Genomic DNA, 20,112 nt, shown 5'->3' with positions numbered 1-20,112 from the left:
CCGAACAGTACCTTTGCGGAGCTAGCGCAAACTTAAAATAAAAAGGGCTAAAAAATTATTGATTGGCCCAGTTTACTTATTGTAGATTGTCGGGATTTGTCTATGAAATAATAAAATATATTTTAAGAAATTAAAACATAAAAGATCTCTCAGTATGTGTTTGGTAGTAAAAAATAGGAGAAATGGGAAGAAAAAAATTTCAAAATTAGGTGTGGGTTTCACTTTTTTTTCTTTTTACTTTAATTCAAATATTTCTTTACAATTCTTTTTCATTTTTTTTCTTCTACACAACCAAACTCACTCATAAACTGTTTTTCTTATTTTTTGTAAGTACACAAACTATTTCGTTATTTTATAATCAGACAAAAATATCTTCATTTAAATAATATATTACATTTTCTTTCTCAGAGATATGCATAAATTACAATGTCTCTTCTTTTTATTTTTAAAATTATAATCTCTTTTCGTTATTAAGAGAGATGAAATGAATTAGACTTATTTTACTATAAATAAATTCACATGGTAACATTAGCATTGTAAAATGGACAAATCAAATGATTTTAAATTAACCCAACAGATGAATTCAACGACGTTACAAACCAGTGCCAGCTTCAACCTATTTAAAAATACTTGCTCTAAAACTATTGAGTGGAATCACTTTAACAAAGTGTAGGGCAACAATATATAATTGTGTGTTTGAGTGCTATGACTGATTGTACTATTTTCTTTTTCGGCTATGCTCATGGTTGATCTGAACATAATAAAGGTAGGTCATATGTTCCAAGTAAGCTATGTGCAAGCCATATGGGTTAGCTGCCCCACCATTTAATTATACCTTTACACATAAGTTAAGTTTATAGGATTTATATCGGCTTTGACGTAATAATATGTCCGGTTAAATTCAGAATGTACTCAATAAGGAACAAGGTATGCTTTATGGTATTATTGTTGACGATGACAACAGTCACCTATGAGTAAGACAACAATAGGCAAAGGCTGCCAACAAATTGTTCTTTTAAAGTAATGGCAACAAAAGAAATAGGATTTCATGTTAGGAATGTTGCAAGCACACCTAGTTAGGCCCCTCAATACAAAGTTAAGTTTAGCCTCTCTATCTATGCTACAACTGGGTCACGGGAAGGAGCATGCAATGCTGAAGGCCCATTGCCAAACTTTGTTGCCCACTTGGATGCCACTTTTATTCTAATTATATATATTTGATGAAAATTTTGTATCGGAAAGTTACAACTATTTTGGTTGTAGATTGTTTACTCTTTATTTTTTTAGACTAGTTGTTGATTGACCAGAGAATCTATATGCTACATGCGTTTTTCTTTCTAAACAAATTTACAGCATGTATGTGGCCATATGCATCATTTAGATGAGTAGAGTGTAACTTAAGTAAGACAAAATTTCACCTAAGTTATAGGTGTTACTTGAAAGCCGTGTCTTAAATAATTTTTGCATATTTTAATTTTGATATATTGAAGGCTTAAATGCTTTTACACTATTAATTAATTAAAAATAACTTAAATATAATTTTTAAAAACAGTTAAGAGTTAGGTTTAAGTCATTGTAGCAAATAATCATTTGATATATGTATTAAATATGGTGTAGTTTTTTCTGTAAAAAAAATTATGGTGTAGATTTTACATACTTGAATATCTGCATGTGTTTTATAGGAACTTACTCATTTTTTCCAATTAACCTTGAGAGAACTCATATTTCAAACAATCAAGTTTATTAAAGTCGGCACCTTTTGAGAGTCCAGTCCAACATCAGTCATTCATCTTGAACATGTCAGCAATTCACCTCACACGTATTATTTAAGTCCATTTCGAACAAATCAAGTTTACACTCTCAGTGTAAAATATTTTTTCACAAAAATTCAATAAATTTTGATCATTTATCATATCATCTTATTTATTACTATGATATGATGCAAGGTAGTTTTTTTATTAAATATTTGAATAAAATTATTTTAGACTAATAATATGTATATATAAATTAAAAAATTAAAATTATTATATGAGTTGATAATTTTAATTCTATAATAATTCCTGCGCTAATATATATAAATATATATAATTTATGATTGAATTATTAAAAAAAATATGCTATCAGTACAATTGAATTAAAATCATAATGTGGCTATAAAAGAAAAATTCACTTATACAGAATGGTACTAAAGAGAAAAAGCAAGACGAGAAATGGCATAAAAGGGATTAACATGATTTTCTTGTTTTGGGTTTACACCAGAAACTACAAAAATGCATTTGCATATTTTAGCTTCTATGGTCCTTTCCAATTTTGATTATAACGATTTTTTTTTTATAAATTTGAGACAAGGGAGAAGTTATATATTCTACTTCTTTTAATTCTATTCCACTAATGAATATGTAACTTATAATTAATATCTGAGATTCTTAAAAATCTTGTTTTCTGAATACAGATAAGAAAAAAAATCCTGATTTTGAAAATTAGCTTAAAGAAACGGGAGACTTTATGATTTGAAAAGGAAAGGAAGAAGAAAAAATGGTGAATTAAGCGGCAATGTTGATCCTTTTAACGAAAAATGGGATACATTTATCTTTATGAAAAATAATCAAATAGGGTCCCATAAGCATAGCAAGGGACCGACCAAGGCTGGTTGGTTAGTGTGATTGTGTAAAATCAAGTGGGGACCTTCGCCATATAATTTTGGCTTTTTGTCCCCAAAGCAAAGCCTTTGGATTTTGGAACCATCTTCATCCTCATTCTCTCTCTCTCTCTCATTTCTCTTTTTCATCATTCCAAGCTTTGTTTCCCTTGCATCGAGATTTTACTCACTTTTTCACCCACCAAAAATCATACCAAATCAACAAAGTCGGCTTTCAAGGTGATCATGTTCCTATTATTGTAATTCTGTAGTAATTATTTCCATATATTTAACTAACAACACCCCAGCCTATACTATGTGAAGCAATGGGCAGAATGAAAAACATTATGTTATCAGCAAATTATTTAAGTTGGCTTGAATGTTTCATTTTCCTCCTCTGTGTGGCCTTCTTCTACGCGCATGAACTTCGGTCTAACAAAAGCAAAATGCAGCATTGATAATATAAAAGAGGAGTAAAAGTTGTGCGGTCAACAAAGTGGGCATGATTTATGCTTTTATTTCAAAATAATAATGATTTTACGATTTTAATTATTTTTTTTCAATGAATATTTATCTAATAAATAAATACATCTGAAACAGCTCTAACACTTTAATACGAAGTGACTAAATTACTATAAAAAATATATAAATTAATTGTTAAGTAACACTAAAAAAAAATGCGACAACCCATGTGTTATGAGCACCATATAGCAAAGCAATTAGATATGTAAAGATGTCATATGACTGAAATCGTAATAAAAATAAAATTATAGTATTTTCATAATAACTGAAATTAATCATTGTCACGTAAGATTAGACTATCATTTAATGATTTTAATTGTTTTAAAAGAAGTCGATTCACGTTCAAATTAATTGGGATTTTTTTAGGTGAATTGCTACTCTATTAATAGTGGAGCACAACAAAAGATGTGATGACTCCTATAAGACTCTGACACTCAAATTAAGTAGGGTTTTTTGATAGAATAATATGAAATGGTAAAGCAAGATATTTGCATAAGACAGATATTGAGTTTTAGTATTTATAGATGGGTGTGCTTGACCTTCAAGCATGTGGCAATTATCAACTTTGGTGAGTTGGTAGTTATCAACACGAAATGTTGAAAATCATACATTGATTTTTGTTTCGATCAATATCGATAGATAGGAGTGATTTTATATTCTTCTAAGAGTACTTTGTGTGATAAAGCACAATTGACGTGATGGGGTGGAATGCATGGGAAATTTTAAGGGGTCATTACTTCTTAAGTGTAAGCATATTATTTTCTTAATGCACATTCATGCATGGTTCTATAAGTGGTTTGAGGTCGAGACATAGGGTGCTAACCTTAGAAAGGTTATGTCTTGGTGTCTCTAACAAGCCCAAAGGTTTTCTTTTGAGATGGTGTGATGGCCATCTTGACCTAGGTGAATGTCAAATCACATAGTCTTTATTGTTTTTGCGATTAAGTCCATTAGATTGGTCCTCCCCAAAGGTTTCATTATTTTAAGCAGGTATAAATAACATTGAAAGTTGAATTCTGCATTCCCTAAGGTATAAAGAAAATAAGAGGAAAAAGTAAAAGGTTGTTTGGTTTGAGAAAATAACTTCTATTATATTTTTAATTACAAAAGTAGCACTTAACTCAGAAAAAATTATAAAAGTAGCACTTTTTATTTTATTTTATATTAACAAATGATTATATATAAAATGGTAAAAATAATAAAAACTTATTTTCATTGTTTTTCTAGGCAAAGATTTAAAATCAGAAAATAAAAAATAGAAAATAAATATTATTGTAATTAAAATTAAAAATAATTATTTTTAAAACCAAAATATATAGTTCTTAATTTTTATTTTTTATTTTTAAAAAACAATAGACTGTTTTTTATCATGTATTAAATCAGTAATGGAGATACACGGTTTAAATTATAGAAAATATAATATTTTAAAATTAGAGAATGAAAAGTAGAATGGATAATCAACCAAACAACTAAGAATATGTTTAAGAAAATTAGTTGGAAAATAAAAAAAATTATCTTATTAAACTATAAGTGTTTCATAAAATTATATAATGAATTAGTAGCAGAAAAATATAAAATAACATAAAAAATAGAAATAATAAAATTTCACCTTAAATTGAAAAGATTAAAGATGGAATCTAATAAATATTTAAAGACAAAAATAAATAAATAAAAAGCTAATATTAAAAAAAAACAAACAAACAAAATTTTCAACTACTTAAAAAAAATTAACTAAAAGATGTTGTGAAACACACTTTAATAACTCTAATATGTGAACACAATGTATATATAGCCGTTTGGCAAGAGGGGAATTCTTGCATGGATTTGATCTATATTTGTTTTTAGGTCAACAATTTATATCTACTAGGTGAAACGGGAACCAATAATTTTAATGGAGACCTATGGTACAAAACATATTTATATAAACCTCGAATCACAAGGTAGATATAAATTGAGCCTATACTATTATTTCTTTTCCGTGGCTAATTCTCCACAACCAACAATCATGGGAACATCGTCCAGACATATGGTTGCTCACCTAACAAATCACAAAATTTGGTCATGTCTTGCTTCAGAAAAAGCAAAGAAAGATGCATTGAAATTTGCTTATTTACGGATTAAGGAAAATAGAAATAAAAATTTAATTAATCCTTTGTACAATCACTCTAACTACTATATAATTTCAAAACCAAAAGTTACTTAATTACTTATAAAAAATTAAAATTAAAACCAAGACTATTTTTTGGATTAAATCCTCTAATCTTTCTTAGTTTGCGTTTGATGAACACCCTTGTAATATAAAATTGAAACTAGACCTTTCAAGATCTTATATTTTGAGTAGTTTGGATTTGTTCACTCAATCAATAACTGAAGAGACTGCTTCTTAATTATGATCTCTGCTTGATTTTGAGATAGACCATTGTCATGACCATACCCAAAAAGCATGGAACATTGTTGGCCATTGCAATGACCATTGATGATCTCCTATTGTCGTTTGTATAGTAGCTAGATCTAAAAGGTTTTGCCGAAGTAACATCCTTTCCAACAGTTATCATTTACTATTAGTGTTTGTTATTAGTTTGTAAATATAATACTTTTTATTTTTATTTTTAGTTTTATAGGTTAAACCATAATCAAACCCTAAAGGAACCCTCCTCAAACCCTTAATCATTCCGTACTCAAACCTTAATAAAACCCAAAAAAATTCAAATAAAATTTTTCAACATCACAAAATAAGGATTACTACAATGCCATAATAGGAGATAAAGGAATCACTAAAAAACAAAAAACCAAAAAAAATCATGGTACCTATTATAGTTCAAAAATGATTACTCTCTTGAATGTGACAACATGTACACTTAAAGGAGACTTTCTAATTTTATTTCAACTTAGTAGATATCAAAGTTAACCTCGATAATACTCACAATCAGCCATTACATAAAGTCATTATCACTATTGAAGAGATGAACTCACATTTTCGAAGAGGGGATGTTTTCCAAATCCCAGTCAAGTTTTTTTTTAAATATATTAGTTAATAAAATATAATAATTTGATTTTTTTAAAAATAAATAATAAATAATGACATGACTTTAATTTGATTACGTGTTAAATGATTAGACTTGATAATTTCACATTCCGTCTATCATGTCATCACTTAACAGAATGAGATTAACGATAAATACTATATTGAAACATAAAAATCTAGATAAATAATTGACTAAAAGTGAATTTGAGATATTAATATGAAAAAAGATTTATTTTTCAGGTATAAAAGATATATTTAAACCTTTCTTTTTTCTAAAAAGATAAAAGTAGCTTAAATCAAATTAGAGGAATCAAGGACAACATCAAGTCTTCTTATATTTGTATTTTTTTTTGTCCAATGTATATACCATTGAAAAATTAGATACCAATTCTTTAATTGGTATGGTAATATGGTATGGTATGATTAACATTATCTTATATATATATATATATATTTATTTATTGAGAAAAATCATTGAATATCAAAATTTCGATAGATTAATTTTTAACTTTCAATCAAGAAATGCCGGAGGTTTAAAAAAATATTAATTCTTCAAGATAGATTAGGCTTTAAATTTGATGAAATTAGCCCTAAATCTGTAAATTATAATAGAAACTTCTTTTAATACAATAAATATTGTCAAATTGGAGTCCTAAAAATAAATATTTATCAAAACATGATCGGAAAAGGTTTATCATATTTAGTATTTCTATCCAACTTAAGTTCAATAGAATGAGTCAATTTTTTTTTGACATAATACAACTTTAATAATATTTTATAGATGTCATATTTTTTCTTAACATTGTCATGTGATCCTGTCTCTTGTGAGTTGTGAGATAGGATAATTCACACAGGTGCTAAAATTAATAAAATAAGATTTTAAAAAAATATGTAAACATTAAATTGTATTAATTCATTTTTTTATATTTAAAAAACATGAATAGATGAAGTTTAAAAATTTATATAATTTAGAATTAATATTTTTCATAATATATACTATATATATAATCAATAATAATAGTTATGTGGTACCCATTTCCCTCCTCAAGGTTATCAACGGAGGATATGGGTGACTATACATCATTTATTTGTTTAAGAAAAGAAAAAAATGTTTTAGTTTTATGTCCATATCAAAGTTATAAATATTATTTCTCTTTTAAAATCACAAGTATAATAATCAATTTTTTTTGAAAGAATAATAATTTTTTAAAAGGTTGTAAATACTTACAAACCGTTACCATCTTATATTTAATATGATCGAACATGTCGTCTATCCTTAAATGGACATTTTATTTTGAGTGCTGTCATTAATATTCATTACCGTATTTATTATTTAGTTAAATTTTATGATACTCTCATATAGAAAAATGGTTCCAAGTTAGTTAATGTGATTAGTATAATCGAGATTTTATTTAATAACAAAAAGAAGTATCAAATAGTATGTTTTTATTAATATTTCAATTCTCTTATAAATCATATTCATTAGTGTTACATCATGTATTTATTTTTAAATTAATTTAATTATCTTTTTTAGAGTATTTTAATTAATTTAATTATCTTTTAAGCACATTACTTTTAAAATAAATCTCATTTTTAAACAATACATCAAGAATAAGAAATGTTAAATTAGTACTCATATTTTTGTTTGAAAAAAAAAGGAAAAAGTTGGTAAAGCAATTGAAGCAAGCTAAAGGGTTGCTTTGAAAAAAAATAAAAGAAAAATGTCGGGATTGGTTTGGTATGTGTTTCTTAGAGTAAGTTCTTTATAAGTTGATCTAAACAAAATATTCTTTATAAGGTGACATAATATAGAAGAGATGGATAAATTTTCATCACCAAAGCCACAGAAGTTATTGAGATAATTACTGAGTTCACTCCAAACTAAGCAACAGAATGTTCTAAATTTTTTGTTATCGAATACAAAATGTTCTAATTGTTAATGAGTGAAGTGTCTTGCAAATTAATTTGCAAAGCTTAGATTGAAGTCTGAAGATGAATCTCATCGTAAAATAACATGATTAAAATTTTGATCTTTAATCAAGCTGAATGACGTGGTATGGCGTATGGTATTGTAGCCAATTTCATTTGATGAAATAAGAGTTTTAGTTTATGTACAAACAAAAATAAACTATGCATTCATGTAAATTTAATGCAAGTTCCACCAAAGCTATATAGTTGATTGCTTTTGCGTAAATCTATATATTTGGACGTGATTTTAAACGTGTGTCCAAACACACACTTTATTGTTGTTGAAGATGCTAAGGACTACATGGAATGACTTTGCTTTGGTTATTAAATGGGCAAATCTTATTCATAACCTACACTTGCCTTAGAATCTGCAATTGGTTTCACTCAAACACTATATTACATTCTCCTCGGTTACATCCTTCAATTTCCCCTCACATTGCAAACTCCCGCAAAAACCGTAGCGTCTTTTTCTTTCTTTTTTTTTTTCTCTTTCATTTTTATGTTTTTTTTTCTTCTTCTAAAAATAATACTGTTTGATTTTAAAAAAATAAAAAAGAGGAGAAATATTAGTTAGTAAAAAGGGAGGAAAACTAAAGTCACTAATTTTGAAAAAGAGACGAAAGTTGAAGGTAAAAAAAAAGTATTTATCCTGTTTTTCCTACAAAACTTCTAAATCAAATAAATAATTTTATTTCATTTTTGATTCCCTTCAGTTAAATAGAATGTAAAAGAATTTGACATGAATAATTTTTTTTGAAATGGATTTTTTTTTATTAGAGTAATGGATTATTGATATCTCATGTTTTCATCTCTATATATGTCTAATTCATATTATACATTAGACATGAATAAATTTCGTTGGAGATATAAAGTTAATTGGGTGATAAAAGAAGAGAAAAAATAAAAAGTTGTGATTCTTCACCAACAAAAAATTAATTATTAATAATTAATATTTATCGATAAAAAATTAATTTATATCTCTTTTTTTCATATGATATTATTTTTTGATTGATGTGACGTTATATTACTTATATCCTAATCATTAATAAAATTATTAATTTAAAAACAAAACAATACAAACATCTTAAAAAAATATATAAAAGATAGCTCAAGATGAATAAATAAAAAATGTTTTTTATAGCAAAAATAAAAGATAGCTCAAAATGAATAAATAATAAAAAATGTTACTAGCATACTTTTAAGACAAAATTTCTAACACATCTAACTAATTGAACTTCATGATAGTCTTTTTAGTTTGAAAATACAAGTACTAAAAGTTAGATCCAACATCGTATCCAGTAAAAATTTCATAAATTTCATCTAATTATACAGTGCATTTTTGTATGAAAAGTAGTACTAATAGTTTCCTCTTTTAGAGAAAAACCGAAACACAACTGAAGGACCTTTTTGCCATTCTCTTATTCATTACAACCTTAACCGAACATTAATGTTTAATAACCCGCCTTGTTCCCTATCAAATTACCAAACCATCCTTCTCATGATCTCATCTACGTGCCTCTTTCCCAAACATAAAAAACAAAGAATAAAATAAATAATTAAACTTTTATAATTAATTAATTAACAATACAGTAACAGTTTTTAATCATTTTTTTAAAAAAAAATAGGAGTCATGCTTTGGAAATGTCCTCTCATTTCTTTTCAGGAGAGTTTCTGATTTTCCTCATTATTTAATTTAATATTCCCACATAATAAAACTTTTTATTTTCAATTTCAAGTTTTCTTTTTTTTTCTTCTTCATTCTTTCTTCTTTTGACTAGTTGTACTTTTACAGGCTCCGGTACTCTCTCTCTCTAAACTCTTTCTCTCTCCTCTGTCCCCCTCCATCCCCCGCTTCGGCGTCGTCGCCGGAACCCACATTCTTCGCCGGAAATTCTCCTCCGGCGCCGAGAAACACCCTCTTCTCACTCTCCAACCGAACCGGGTCTCTATCGAACCGTTTTTTTTTGTTTCCTCGCCCGGTCCAAGTCGCTGCATGAGTTGAAAAGCTTACGTCTTTGACTTGGAATTGCGAATGGGGCTAGTGGGGTTTCGGGTTCTGTGAAGAGGAACAGATCCGAAAGTATTTTTTTTTGGCATTTTGAGTGGGAATAAGAAGTGGGTTTTGTGTTTTCTGAGAGAGAAAAAAACACGTTGAGGTTGAGGTTTATGATGTACGGAACTGTGTGCAGCGATCGCAGAGGGTGGTGGCGTTTTGGTGAATCTCTCACATGGAATGGCAGATCTTGTTAGCTACAGGAATGCCGACCGTGACATCGACCAAGTCAGTTACTTGTTTAATCTCAAAGTTTTGTTTTTTGACTTCAATTTTGATGCTCGCTTTAAATTTTTTGGTTGAATTTTGGAACTTTTTTTTTTGTTGTTGAAGGTTTATTTTTCTCCTTTTTGGAATGTTATGATTGTGATCAGGTGCTTGTGAGTGCGTGATAGAGTGATTATGTGTGTGTGTGCGTTTTTCTTTGTTGGAAAGTTATTGGGAAATTTGAGGGATGTGAGGGTATATGAGTGAAGACATGGTGAGTGAATTTATGTATGGAGGCTATTTTGTTATGGGGGTGATGAATTAGGATGAGATTTTAATTAGTAATTTCATCTTCTTGTTGTGAATTGGGGTTTGTGATCCTTTTGAAGAGGTTAAATGGGGTTTGTTTGGTTGATTAGTGAGTTGTTGCTTTATCAACTGCCTTGGAATGGGGTGTTTTGAGGGGGGGAAATAGGGCAGGCTTGTCTGTGTTTGAATGGAATGGACTGATGGGACGCGAGGTATTGTGGCTGACTTAGTTTAAATTGCTAGCACTACTAGGAGGTAAGTGCTAATAGGATAGAATTTTCAATGGTAAGATTTCTATTCAGCACCTTGTGAAAATATCTTGGATTGTTTGGTACAGAATATCAAATTGCATCTATGTTGCAATATTGGCTGAAGTAACCAGATGGAAGATGGCTAAATTGGCGTTTGTCTAGTGAAATTTAGCATGTGATTAATGTTGATTGCTTGGACAATAATGATTGTGTTCCCGAAATCATCTGTGTGGCCTGTACAATATTTTTAAACCATCAATCTGGGTCAAAATATTAATAGGGAAGCGAGAGATGCTTCTCTAAGAAACTGAATGTTGTAAAACATTTCTGGATTTTGTATGAAAATTTTGCTATATATTGTACTACATGATGGCTTAGATCGCTGCCATTTCTTATTTCTCCACTCCTTCAGTTATCATCTCATGTAAATAATTGTTTGTCTGTATAATCTTTCTTGGGGTTTACCATGTTACTTTTTCATTCTGCAGGCATTGATTGCTTTGAAAAAGGGTGCTCAACTACTTAAATATGGTCGTAAGGGAAAACCTAAGTTTTGTCCGTTTAGACTTTCCAATGTAAGTTAAATGAAATCCTTTTCAGGAAAGTGTTGGTGGATTTTCTATATTTCTTCCTTCATTAACTTTCTTGTTGGACTCTGCTCAACTGTATATTTGCTCAATTCAAATTACTCTATGAAACATATGTGCTTTGGCATCGTAGCTGATGTTTTATGAAAAATATTGTATCAACAGACTGTTAATTTGTACTGTTAATACTTATATCACCTGTTATTACATGGTTGAGCTATTTTATGTGTCTTGCTTAGTAGAACTTTACTATTTGAAATTTTTGTTCGCGATAACGTCCATTGATGCATGTAGTTTTCCCCACATAATGGTTAAGCTATTGTTGTACTAATGATATTGAATGCAATTGAAGCTAGATCTGTGTTAGTTGGCCTTTACAAGGAACTATGCATTCTTCTACAGGATTAAAGTTTGTCAGACTGTGGTGCTTTGTGTTTCCATGTCCTAAATTATGTCATCTGGGAGTGACTATTAAGTTGTAATTTCCTACTAACTAATGTATTTTTTGGGTACTAGCCTTGTTTGCTGCATCATAATAGAGTGGATTCAACTTGATGCATTTTAGTTTTACTAGTATGCCATATAAAAGGAAAGGATTCGCTTCTTAGCTAAAATCAATACTTTCCTGAATCCTGGGTTAGTATGTGGATTTCTTTGGTTCTTCAGTCATCACTGCTTCTCAGGGGAAGGTTGCATGCGAGTCATTGTTTATTATTACTAATTACTATTCCACAAATTGGTAATTTAGCACATACTTTTTGGTTTCTTAAGTATTGGGTTCAAGAGCTTACGGGGTACAAGGCAGCTTTTTGTTTTTTGATGCCACATTCTGGGTTTGGTATAATTGGTTGAGGTAATCAGTGTTAACTGCACATGAGTAAAGCTTCAAATCTTTTTGTTTGATGCTAATCAATAGTCATTTTGTCGCTTTAATGTTGGGTACTTATGTTTCTTAGTTTGATCTATGCTTTTACAGTCTTATTCATGATTGTTAATAGGAATGCTTATTTTCTGTTGCTTCCTTGGTTATAGACTATACACTTAACAGTCATGTATATCATAGCCTTGGACTTTGACACTTGTTAGATTGAGTTATTTCTAATTGTACTCATTAGAATATTTGAAAACCACAGGATGAATTGTCTTTAATCTGGATATCCAGTAGTGGAGAAAGAAATCTGAAGCTATCTTCTGTCTCAAGAATTATTCCTGGACAAAGAACTGTGAGATTTCTACTCTACTGTTTTATATCATTCTAATGCCTTAGCATTCCTTGTGATTAGCTAAATGATTCTAGAAATAAAAACTGATATATAAACTGTTCCTTCTCTTCTATATGATTAATTTGCCTTGTCTTCTGTCAGGCTGTTTTCCAACGATATCTGTGTCCTGAGAAGGACTATCTATCTTTTTCACTTATTTATAACAACGGGAAGCGATCCCTTGATTTGGTTGGTGATGAATTCTGAAATTCCCTGTATAACTACTACATCATTATTTTGTTTCTATTTTCTGCAGTTTTCATTATTATATAATGATTTGTGTTATGTTTCAGATTTGCAAGGATAAAGTTGAGGCAGAAGTGTGGATTGCTGGTCTCAAGGCACTGATATCTTCCGGTCAAGGTGGGCGTTCCAAAATTGATGGATGGAGTGATGGAGGCCTATATCTTGATGTAAAAACACCTACTTTTTGTCTTTGTAGTTATCATTTTACTTGTGCTATGCTTCTTGTATCATGATGTATAGAGATTAGAGACTGAGAAAGATGATAGATCTTACTCTTGAGCCGGTAGGGGTGTTTTTTTTATCATTTTCATTAAAATAAATGTTTTGGATGAATCGTGATAGGGAGAACTCATTGGTTTTTTGCTTCATAAGAAGAGTAATAATTCTTTCCTCTGAGGAGGAAAGCTAATCTTTATTTTATGGATTAGCCCTTATCCTGGAAGTATTTATTCTGCAGTTTTTTAAAACAAAGTGCCACTCACTCATGCTCTTTGGACACAATTTAGGATTAGTTGATTGTGGTATTTGCCAACTTTAATTTTACTATGGTGATGTTATTTATTTGGATTTGGAAATTATGGACTGAAATATAATAAGTTTTCCAATATTTCTCTATTTCTCCTCATGCTTTGCTATTACGCTGCATAATAGTTTCAATGATAAAATACATGGACAATTGCATGTAATGCTTTCTGGCTCAATCACTTTCAGGACAGTAGAGACTTGACATCAAATAGTCCTAGTGAAAGTTCAGCTAGTGTTTCACGTGACATCAGTTCTCCTGACGTTTCTGTTAGTCTGGCAAATACTTCTCCACAATCCTTTTACTTTGAGAGTACCTTAAATATTGAAAGGTCACATGCACCATCAAACCCATCAAATATGCAAGTGAAAGGATCTAGTTCAGATGTTTTTCGTGTTAGTGTCTCAAGTGCCCCCAGCACATCCAGTCATGGGTCTGCACCCGATGATTATGATGCTCTTGGGGATGTATACATATGGGGGGAGGTTATCTGTGAGAATGTTGTGAAAGTTGGTGCTGAGAAAAGTGCTAGTTATTTTAGCCCAAGGACAGATATTCTCCTCCCCAGGCCACTGGAGTCCAATGTGGTTTTAGATGTGCTTCAAATAGCATGTGGTGTTAAACATGCTGCTCTTGTCACAAGGCAAGGTGAACTTTTTACATGGGGTGAAGAGTCTGGAGGACGCCTTGGCCATGGTGTTGGGAAGAATGTGATTCAACCTCGTCTAGTTGAAGCAATGGCTTCCACAACTGTTGATTTTGTTGCCTGTGGGGAGTTCCATACCTGTGCTGTTACAATGGCTGGGGAACTATATACATGGGGTGATGGTACTCATAATGCCGGGCTTCTTGGTCATGGCACTGATGTTAGTCATTGGATACCGAAGAGAATTGCAGGTCCACTAGAGGGGCTTCAAGTTGCTTTAGTCACTTGTGGTCCGTGGCACACAGCCTTGATAACTTCAACTGGGCAGCTCTTCACATTTGGTGATGGAACATTTGGTGTCCTAGGCCATGGAGATAGGGAAAATGTTTCATATCCTAGAGAAGTAGAATCCTTATCTGGGTTGAGGACAATAGCTGTTGCTTGTGGAGTTTGGCATACTGCAGCTGTTGTAGAGGTTATTGTGACACAATCAAGTGCTAGTGTATCATCAGATAAATTGTTTACATGGGGCGATGGAGATAAAAATCGCCTTGGACACGGAGACAAGGATGCCCGGCTTGAACCAACTTGTGTATCTTTACTTATTGATTCCAATTTTCATAGAATTGCTTGCGGGCACAGTTTGACAGTAGGCCTGACAACATCCGGAGAAGTTTTTACAATGGGAAGCTCTGTTTATGGTCAGCTTGGGAATCCCCAGTCCGATGGAAAGGTGCCATGTTTGGTTAAAGACAAGCTTGCAGGAGAATCCGTTGAAGAAATTGCATGTGGGGCTTATCATGTTGCTGTTTTAACTTCCAAAAATGAAGTTTACACTTGGGGGAAGGGTGCAAATGGGAGATTGGGTCATGGAGATGTTGAAGATCGAAAAACACCGACTTTAGTTGAAGCCTTGAAAGATAGACATGTGAAATATATCGCATGTGGTTCGAACTACTCTGCCGCCATATGCCTTCATAAGTGGGTATCCGGTGCTGAGCAGTCTCAGTGCTCTGCTTGTAGACAGGCATTTGGGTTCACTAGAAAGAGACACAACTGTTATAATTGTGGACTCGTGCACTGTCATTCATGTAGTTCTAGGAAAGCATTAAGAGCTTCCCTTGCTCCTAATCCTGGGAAGCCCTATCGTGTTTGTGATTCTTGTTTCGTAAAATTAATCAAGGTTGCAGAATCGGGCAATAATAATCGGAGGAATGCTATGCCTCGTTTGTCAGGTGAAAACAAGGACAGATTAGAGAAGTCTGAGCTAAGATTGACCAAGACAGCAGTCCCTTCTAATATGGATTTGATAAAGCAGCTTGATAGTAAGGCAGCAGCCAAACAGGGGAAGAAGGCTGATACATTCTCTCTGGTTCGCACCTCACAACCACAATCTTTGCTACAGCTCAAAGATGTTGTCTTGTCTACTGCTATTGATTTGAAGCGAACAGCTCCAAGACCTGTTCTGACACCATCTGGAGTGAGTTCCAGGTCTGTATCCCCTTTCTCTAGAAGACCAAGCCCGCCTCGTTCAGCTACACCTATTCCAACAACATCGGGACTTTCCTTCTCTAAAAGTATTACTGATAGTTTGAAGAAAACAAACGAACTTTTGAATCAGGAAGTGTTGAAGTTACGCGGTCAGGTATATTATTCTTCCCCCATTTCTCACATGTCAATGAAGTAGCAGAAGTTAGCTGCATTGATAGCATATCTTTCCTCCTTTTTAAATTTCTTCCCTGCTAGAGGTTTGAGTCTGGCAAATAAACTATGTCAATCAATTAGCTGAAGTTAGCTGCATTGATAGCATAGCTTTCCTCCTTTTAAAATTTCTTTCCTTCTAGAGGTTTGAGTCTGGCAAATAAACTATGTCAATCAAGTAGCTGAAGTTAGCTGCATTGATAGCATAGCTTTCCTCCTTTTTAAATTTCTTCCCTGCTAGAGGTTTGAGTCTGGCAAATAAACTATGTAAAACTCAGGCATTATAATTTGATGTCTTTATGATGCTTATATATGTCTTTACTTGTTAGGTTGAGACCCTGAGACAGAGATGTGAACTGCAAGAATTGGAGCTTCAAAGGTCAACAAAAAAGACTCAGGAAGCTATGGCACTGGCTGCCGAGGAATCTGCCAAATCTAAGGCTGCAAAGGAAGTTATAAAGTCACTTACAGCACAGGTTGAATGTTTGGTGAATTTACTCGGAGTCTGATGATTTTTGAAAGTTTATTTTCATGTGCCTTTGTTGATTTATGTTTGTAGGCTGTAGCTTTATGGAATAGTGTTTTTTCTTTCTTTCTTATTTTCATTGAATAAAATGAATACCTAGATTAAACCATCCATCATAATGGAATCTGCTACGTAAATTCAAGTTGTAAGTTGTAACAAGATATCTAGATTCTAGAATTGAGGAGTGTCTTTTTCTCCCTTCTCTTTCTACTAATTGTTTCAGTTTTTGATTTTTGGTTTCTTTATTATATTATACATTACACTATTTCATTTGGTGGGAGGAGCGACTAGGGAGTAGCATACTCCCTCGGGTCTGAGTCAACTGAATACTGTTTACCCTTGTCTTCTTTAAAGTCCCTACATTTCCGTTCCTTCTTCCTTATAGTATTACTGTTCTATGCTAATGCTTATTGGCCTTCCACATTGTTTCAGCTCAAAGATCTGGCTGAGAGGCTTCCTCCCGGTGCTTATGATGCTGAAAACATCAGACCAGCTTACCTGCCAAATGGTCTGGAGCCAAATGGCATCCACTATCCAGAATTAAACGGTGAACGTCACACCAGGGCAGAGTCCATCAGTGGCTCTAGTTTGGCTTCCATAGGACTTGAATCATCCCTATTGAATAGAACCGAGGGCACTTTGCCTGGAAGCTATGGAGCTAATCTTTACCTGCAAAACCGGGGATCTGTAACCTCTAATGGGACAGATGATTACCCGAATGTTAAATTGCCAAATGGCAGCAGCATGATTCAGCCAAGCAGCAGTACTGTGTCAGATATGGTTGATGGTAGGGATTCTGGAGATTTCCAAGATGATGAGAGTGGTTTGAGATCAAGAAACACCATAGTGCCTGCTAATAGTAATCAAGTTGAGGCAGAATGGATTGAACAATATGAACCTGGTGTCTACATTACACTGGTCGCCTTGGGTGATGGAACAAGAGATCTGAAGCGAGTGCGATTCAGGTAATAAAAGGAATTTTCCTTTTTTTCCCGGTTATGATTATATGTTTCTACCATTATATATGAATGCCAACTGTAGATAGCCTCCATTAGTATAGCAGTGATAATTTTTAGTGTGGTGCTTGTTCTTAAATAATTCTATTTGTCATGCCAACTCTGCATGAGTGCATGTGGATATCTTTCACTAGGTCAATAATATTGGTTGGGCTGATTTCTGGCTCCTTAAACTCAATACATTATTATTGCCACTTTGAACTAAGAAGCTTAAATTAAATTATCTTGCATGTGTAATATGTTTGGTGGTGGGTGTGTGCAGCCGGCGAAGATTTGGAGAGCACCAAGCAGAGACTTGGTGGTCGGAGAACCGCGATAGGGTATACGAAAGGTACAATGTTCGAAGCACGGACAAGTCTTCCGGCCAAGCGGCACGTAGGACAGAGGGTGCTGGTTCACCTGTTTTATAATCTTAGGGAAGTAGATGGAGGGAAGTTCTCCATTAACACACTTTTTGTTGCAGTGAGCTTTGTAGGAAATCAACAAAATCAATATGAAGGAACCAGGCACCCTTTTTGAGTTTTATTGTCTATCCTTTTTCTCTCTCCAATCTTTTTGTTCCCTCACCCTTTTTTTCTTCTTCTTAAGTTAAATGTCTTCCATTTTATTTGGGCAGGTGCCCTTTACATATCTGTTGTATTGTAGTGTACATAAAATCATCCGTTGAGATAACCTTCCTATTTTCTTGGTTTTTTCCTACCCCGTTGCACCTTTTTTCTTACCTCAATATGTATACCTCGGGAATAAAATGTATGCGTGGTGATATTTGTTGTAAATTATTATTTAATTATTACTACAGGGAGTACAGTTTGTACTCGATGTTGCACAATTGGTTGAACAAAAAAAAGGTTTCCCAGTTATGCAAGCACTTGTAGCTATCATCAGTTCATCAAAAAAAGGTTTCCGATGGTAATGGAAGCTGCTTTGTTAGGGTATACAATCAATTTTATAAGTACATGCCAAAAGTTTAGTTGAATTAACTATGTCATCACTTCGAAACATTCTAGATGCCCAGAGCTAACTATGTTAAAATTTACTTATTTTTTAAAATATATTATAAATTTTAAAATCCTATGAATTTCGTAAACTCGATGTATTTCTAAAAAAACATTAATTTAAATATATTTTAATAATTATAAAATTCATTAAATATAGGTTTAATTTTCATGCATCATTTAATTTTATTAATACAGTATTTTTCATTATAAAATGAAAGCTTGGAAGAATCAATGGTGAGATTATAACACTGCAAATGATCATTTTTTTTTTTCTCAGTAGAGGGTATGCTCCCCTTTTAAGGTATAATTTAATGTAAAAAAAATTTATACCGTCAACATGTTCTAATTAAATTCATTAAATACTATCATTCCGTCAACTTTAACACTTAATATCAAGTAGCCAGTCTCTACCAATTAATTAAAGGCTCGCTACCTTTCAAATCCAACGCCTGCAACATGTAAGATTGGTTCATAGGTTTGTTTTGACTTTGAAAAAGTATTACTTCCCCTATTGTATCACATGTGAAATCTGAAATTGTGACTATTACACAGTTTTTTTTTTGTTTTTTTTATAATAAAAAACACACACACGTACTGACGTACACCCCGTTGATTTAGTTGTTTTCTAGATCAAGTGTTTCCATTTTCTTTCGGATTCGAATACAAACTAGTTGTGTACTCTTTATAAAAAGCATTAATGCAAGTCACCAAATAAAAAGGATTAATGCTAGAAAGATATATTAATGAGGTGTGAAATCCTCTTCGATAACAACTTTATAGCAGATATAATTTCTTAATGCATCGTTCATGGCGATATGAAATCTTCAGAGAACTATACTGTGTCTCTTCTGCTTGGAACATTGGCTTACTACCTACATCATACAAGAAACGTTACAATCGAGCCTTTCTTTAGTTTTTATTTTCAAGTGGGCTTGAACTAGCACTTTATACAACCATTTAATTAAGCAACAATGGCTTCATCAAGTTTACACATAATAGTAGAACCAGTCAAGTTAAGTGCACCTTGAACATTTAATTGATAATTGATAGAGAATAAAATGAGATAGATTGAGGTAGAAATGGTCCTGATTGGTTGGCAATGCACTTAGAATATACGTGAAAAAGAGCTACGACATATAGACATAAGCAACACAACAAAACTTTTCTACAAAGCTGCACATTTTCTCATTTAATATGATCATGCATTCTTTGTCATCTCTTGGCATACGATTCAGAAAGGAACTTTGTAATAGACAAGAGACACCTTTATGATGAATCAAGTCAACTGATTAGTTCAATTGCAGTCAGGAAAAATCTTGACCTAAAAAATATACGTAATACTCTAATATTTAATGAAGAAATGAAAAAATCAAGAAAAAAAATAGGGAAAGAAGACTATTAGGTGTCTTGGTTAGGTGTATGGTTGATTCGAATAACTCGCTGGTATAGATAGGGAATTCAATAAAGCTTCTCAAAATTAGGCTAGGCTATACATATAAACGTACGTAAAGTGACAATTAAATAATATAGGATAGGTATAGGGTATATAGGGCAAATATTTAAGTTAATTTTTAATTTTACCTGGGAGTTGAAAAATTTATTTGATTATACAATAAATAAGTTTTTATTGATAA

The 20,112-nt window shown here is 32.0% G+C and overlaps 1 protein-coding gene across 1 annotated transcript; it reads left to right on the top strand.

The window, feature by feature from the left end:
* Window positions 1-9,910: 9,910 nt before the first annotated feature.
* On the top strand, window positions 9,911-18,160 carry LOC100783270 (PH, RCC1 and FYVE domains-containing protein 1). Its single transcript, XM_003535527.5, has 9 exons — window positions 9,911-10,434; window positions 11,462-11,548; window positions 12,694-12,783; window positions 12,925-13,011; window positions 13,116-13,235; window positions 13,780-15,882; window positions 16,268-16,414; window positions 16,897-17,429; window positions 17,743-18,160. The coding sequence occupies exons 1-9, from the start codon at window positions 10,387-10,389 to the stop codon at window positions 17,888-17,890; spliced, it is 3,363 nt and encodes a 1,120-aa protein (XP_003535575.1). The 5' UTR covers window positions 9,911-10,386; the 3' UTR covers window positions 17,891-18,160.
* Window positions 18,161-20,112: the final 1,952 nt, after the last annotated feature.

This window comes from Glycine max, chromosome 10, assembly GCF_000004515.6.
Source record: "Glycine max cultivar Williams 82 chromosome 10, Glycine_max_v4.0, whole genome shotgun sequence".
In the NCBI taxonomy this organism is placed as follows: domain Eukaryota; kingdom Viridiplantae; phylum Streptophyta; class Magnoliopsida; order Fabales; family Fabaceae; genus Glycine; species Glycine max.
The sequence above is the reverse complement of the archived record's forward strand: the minus strand, read 5'-3'. Positions and strand labels throughout refer to the sequence as shown.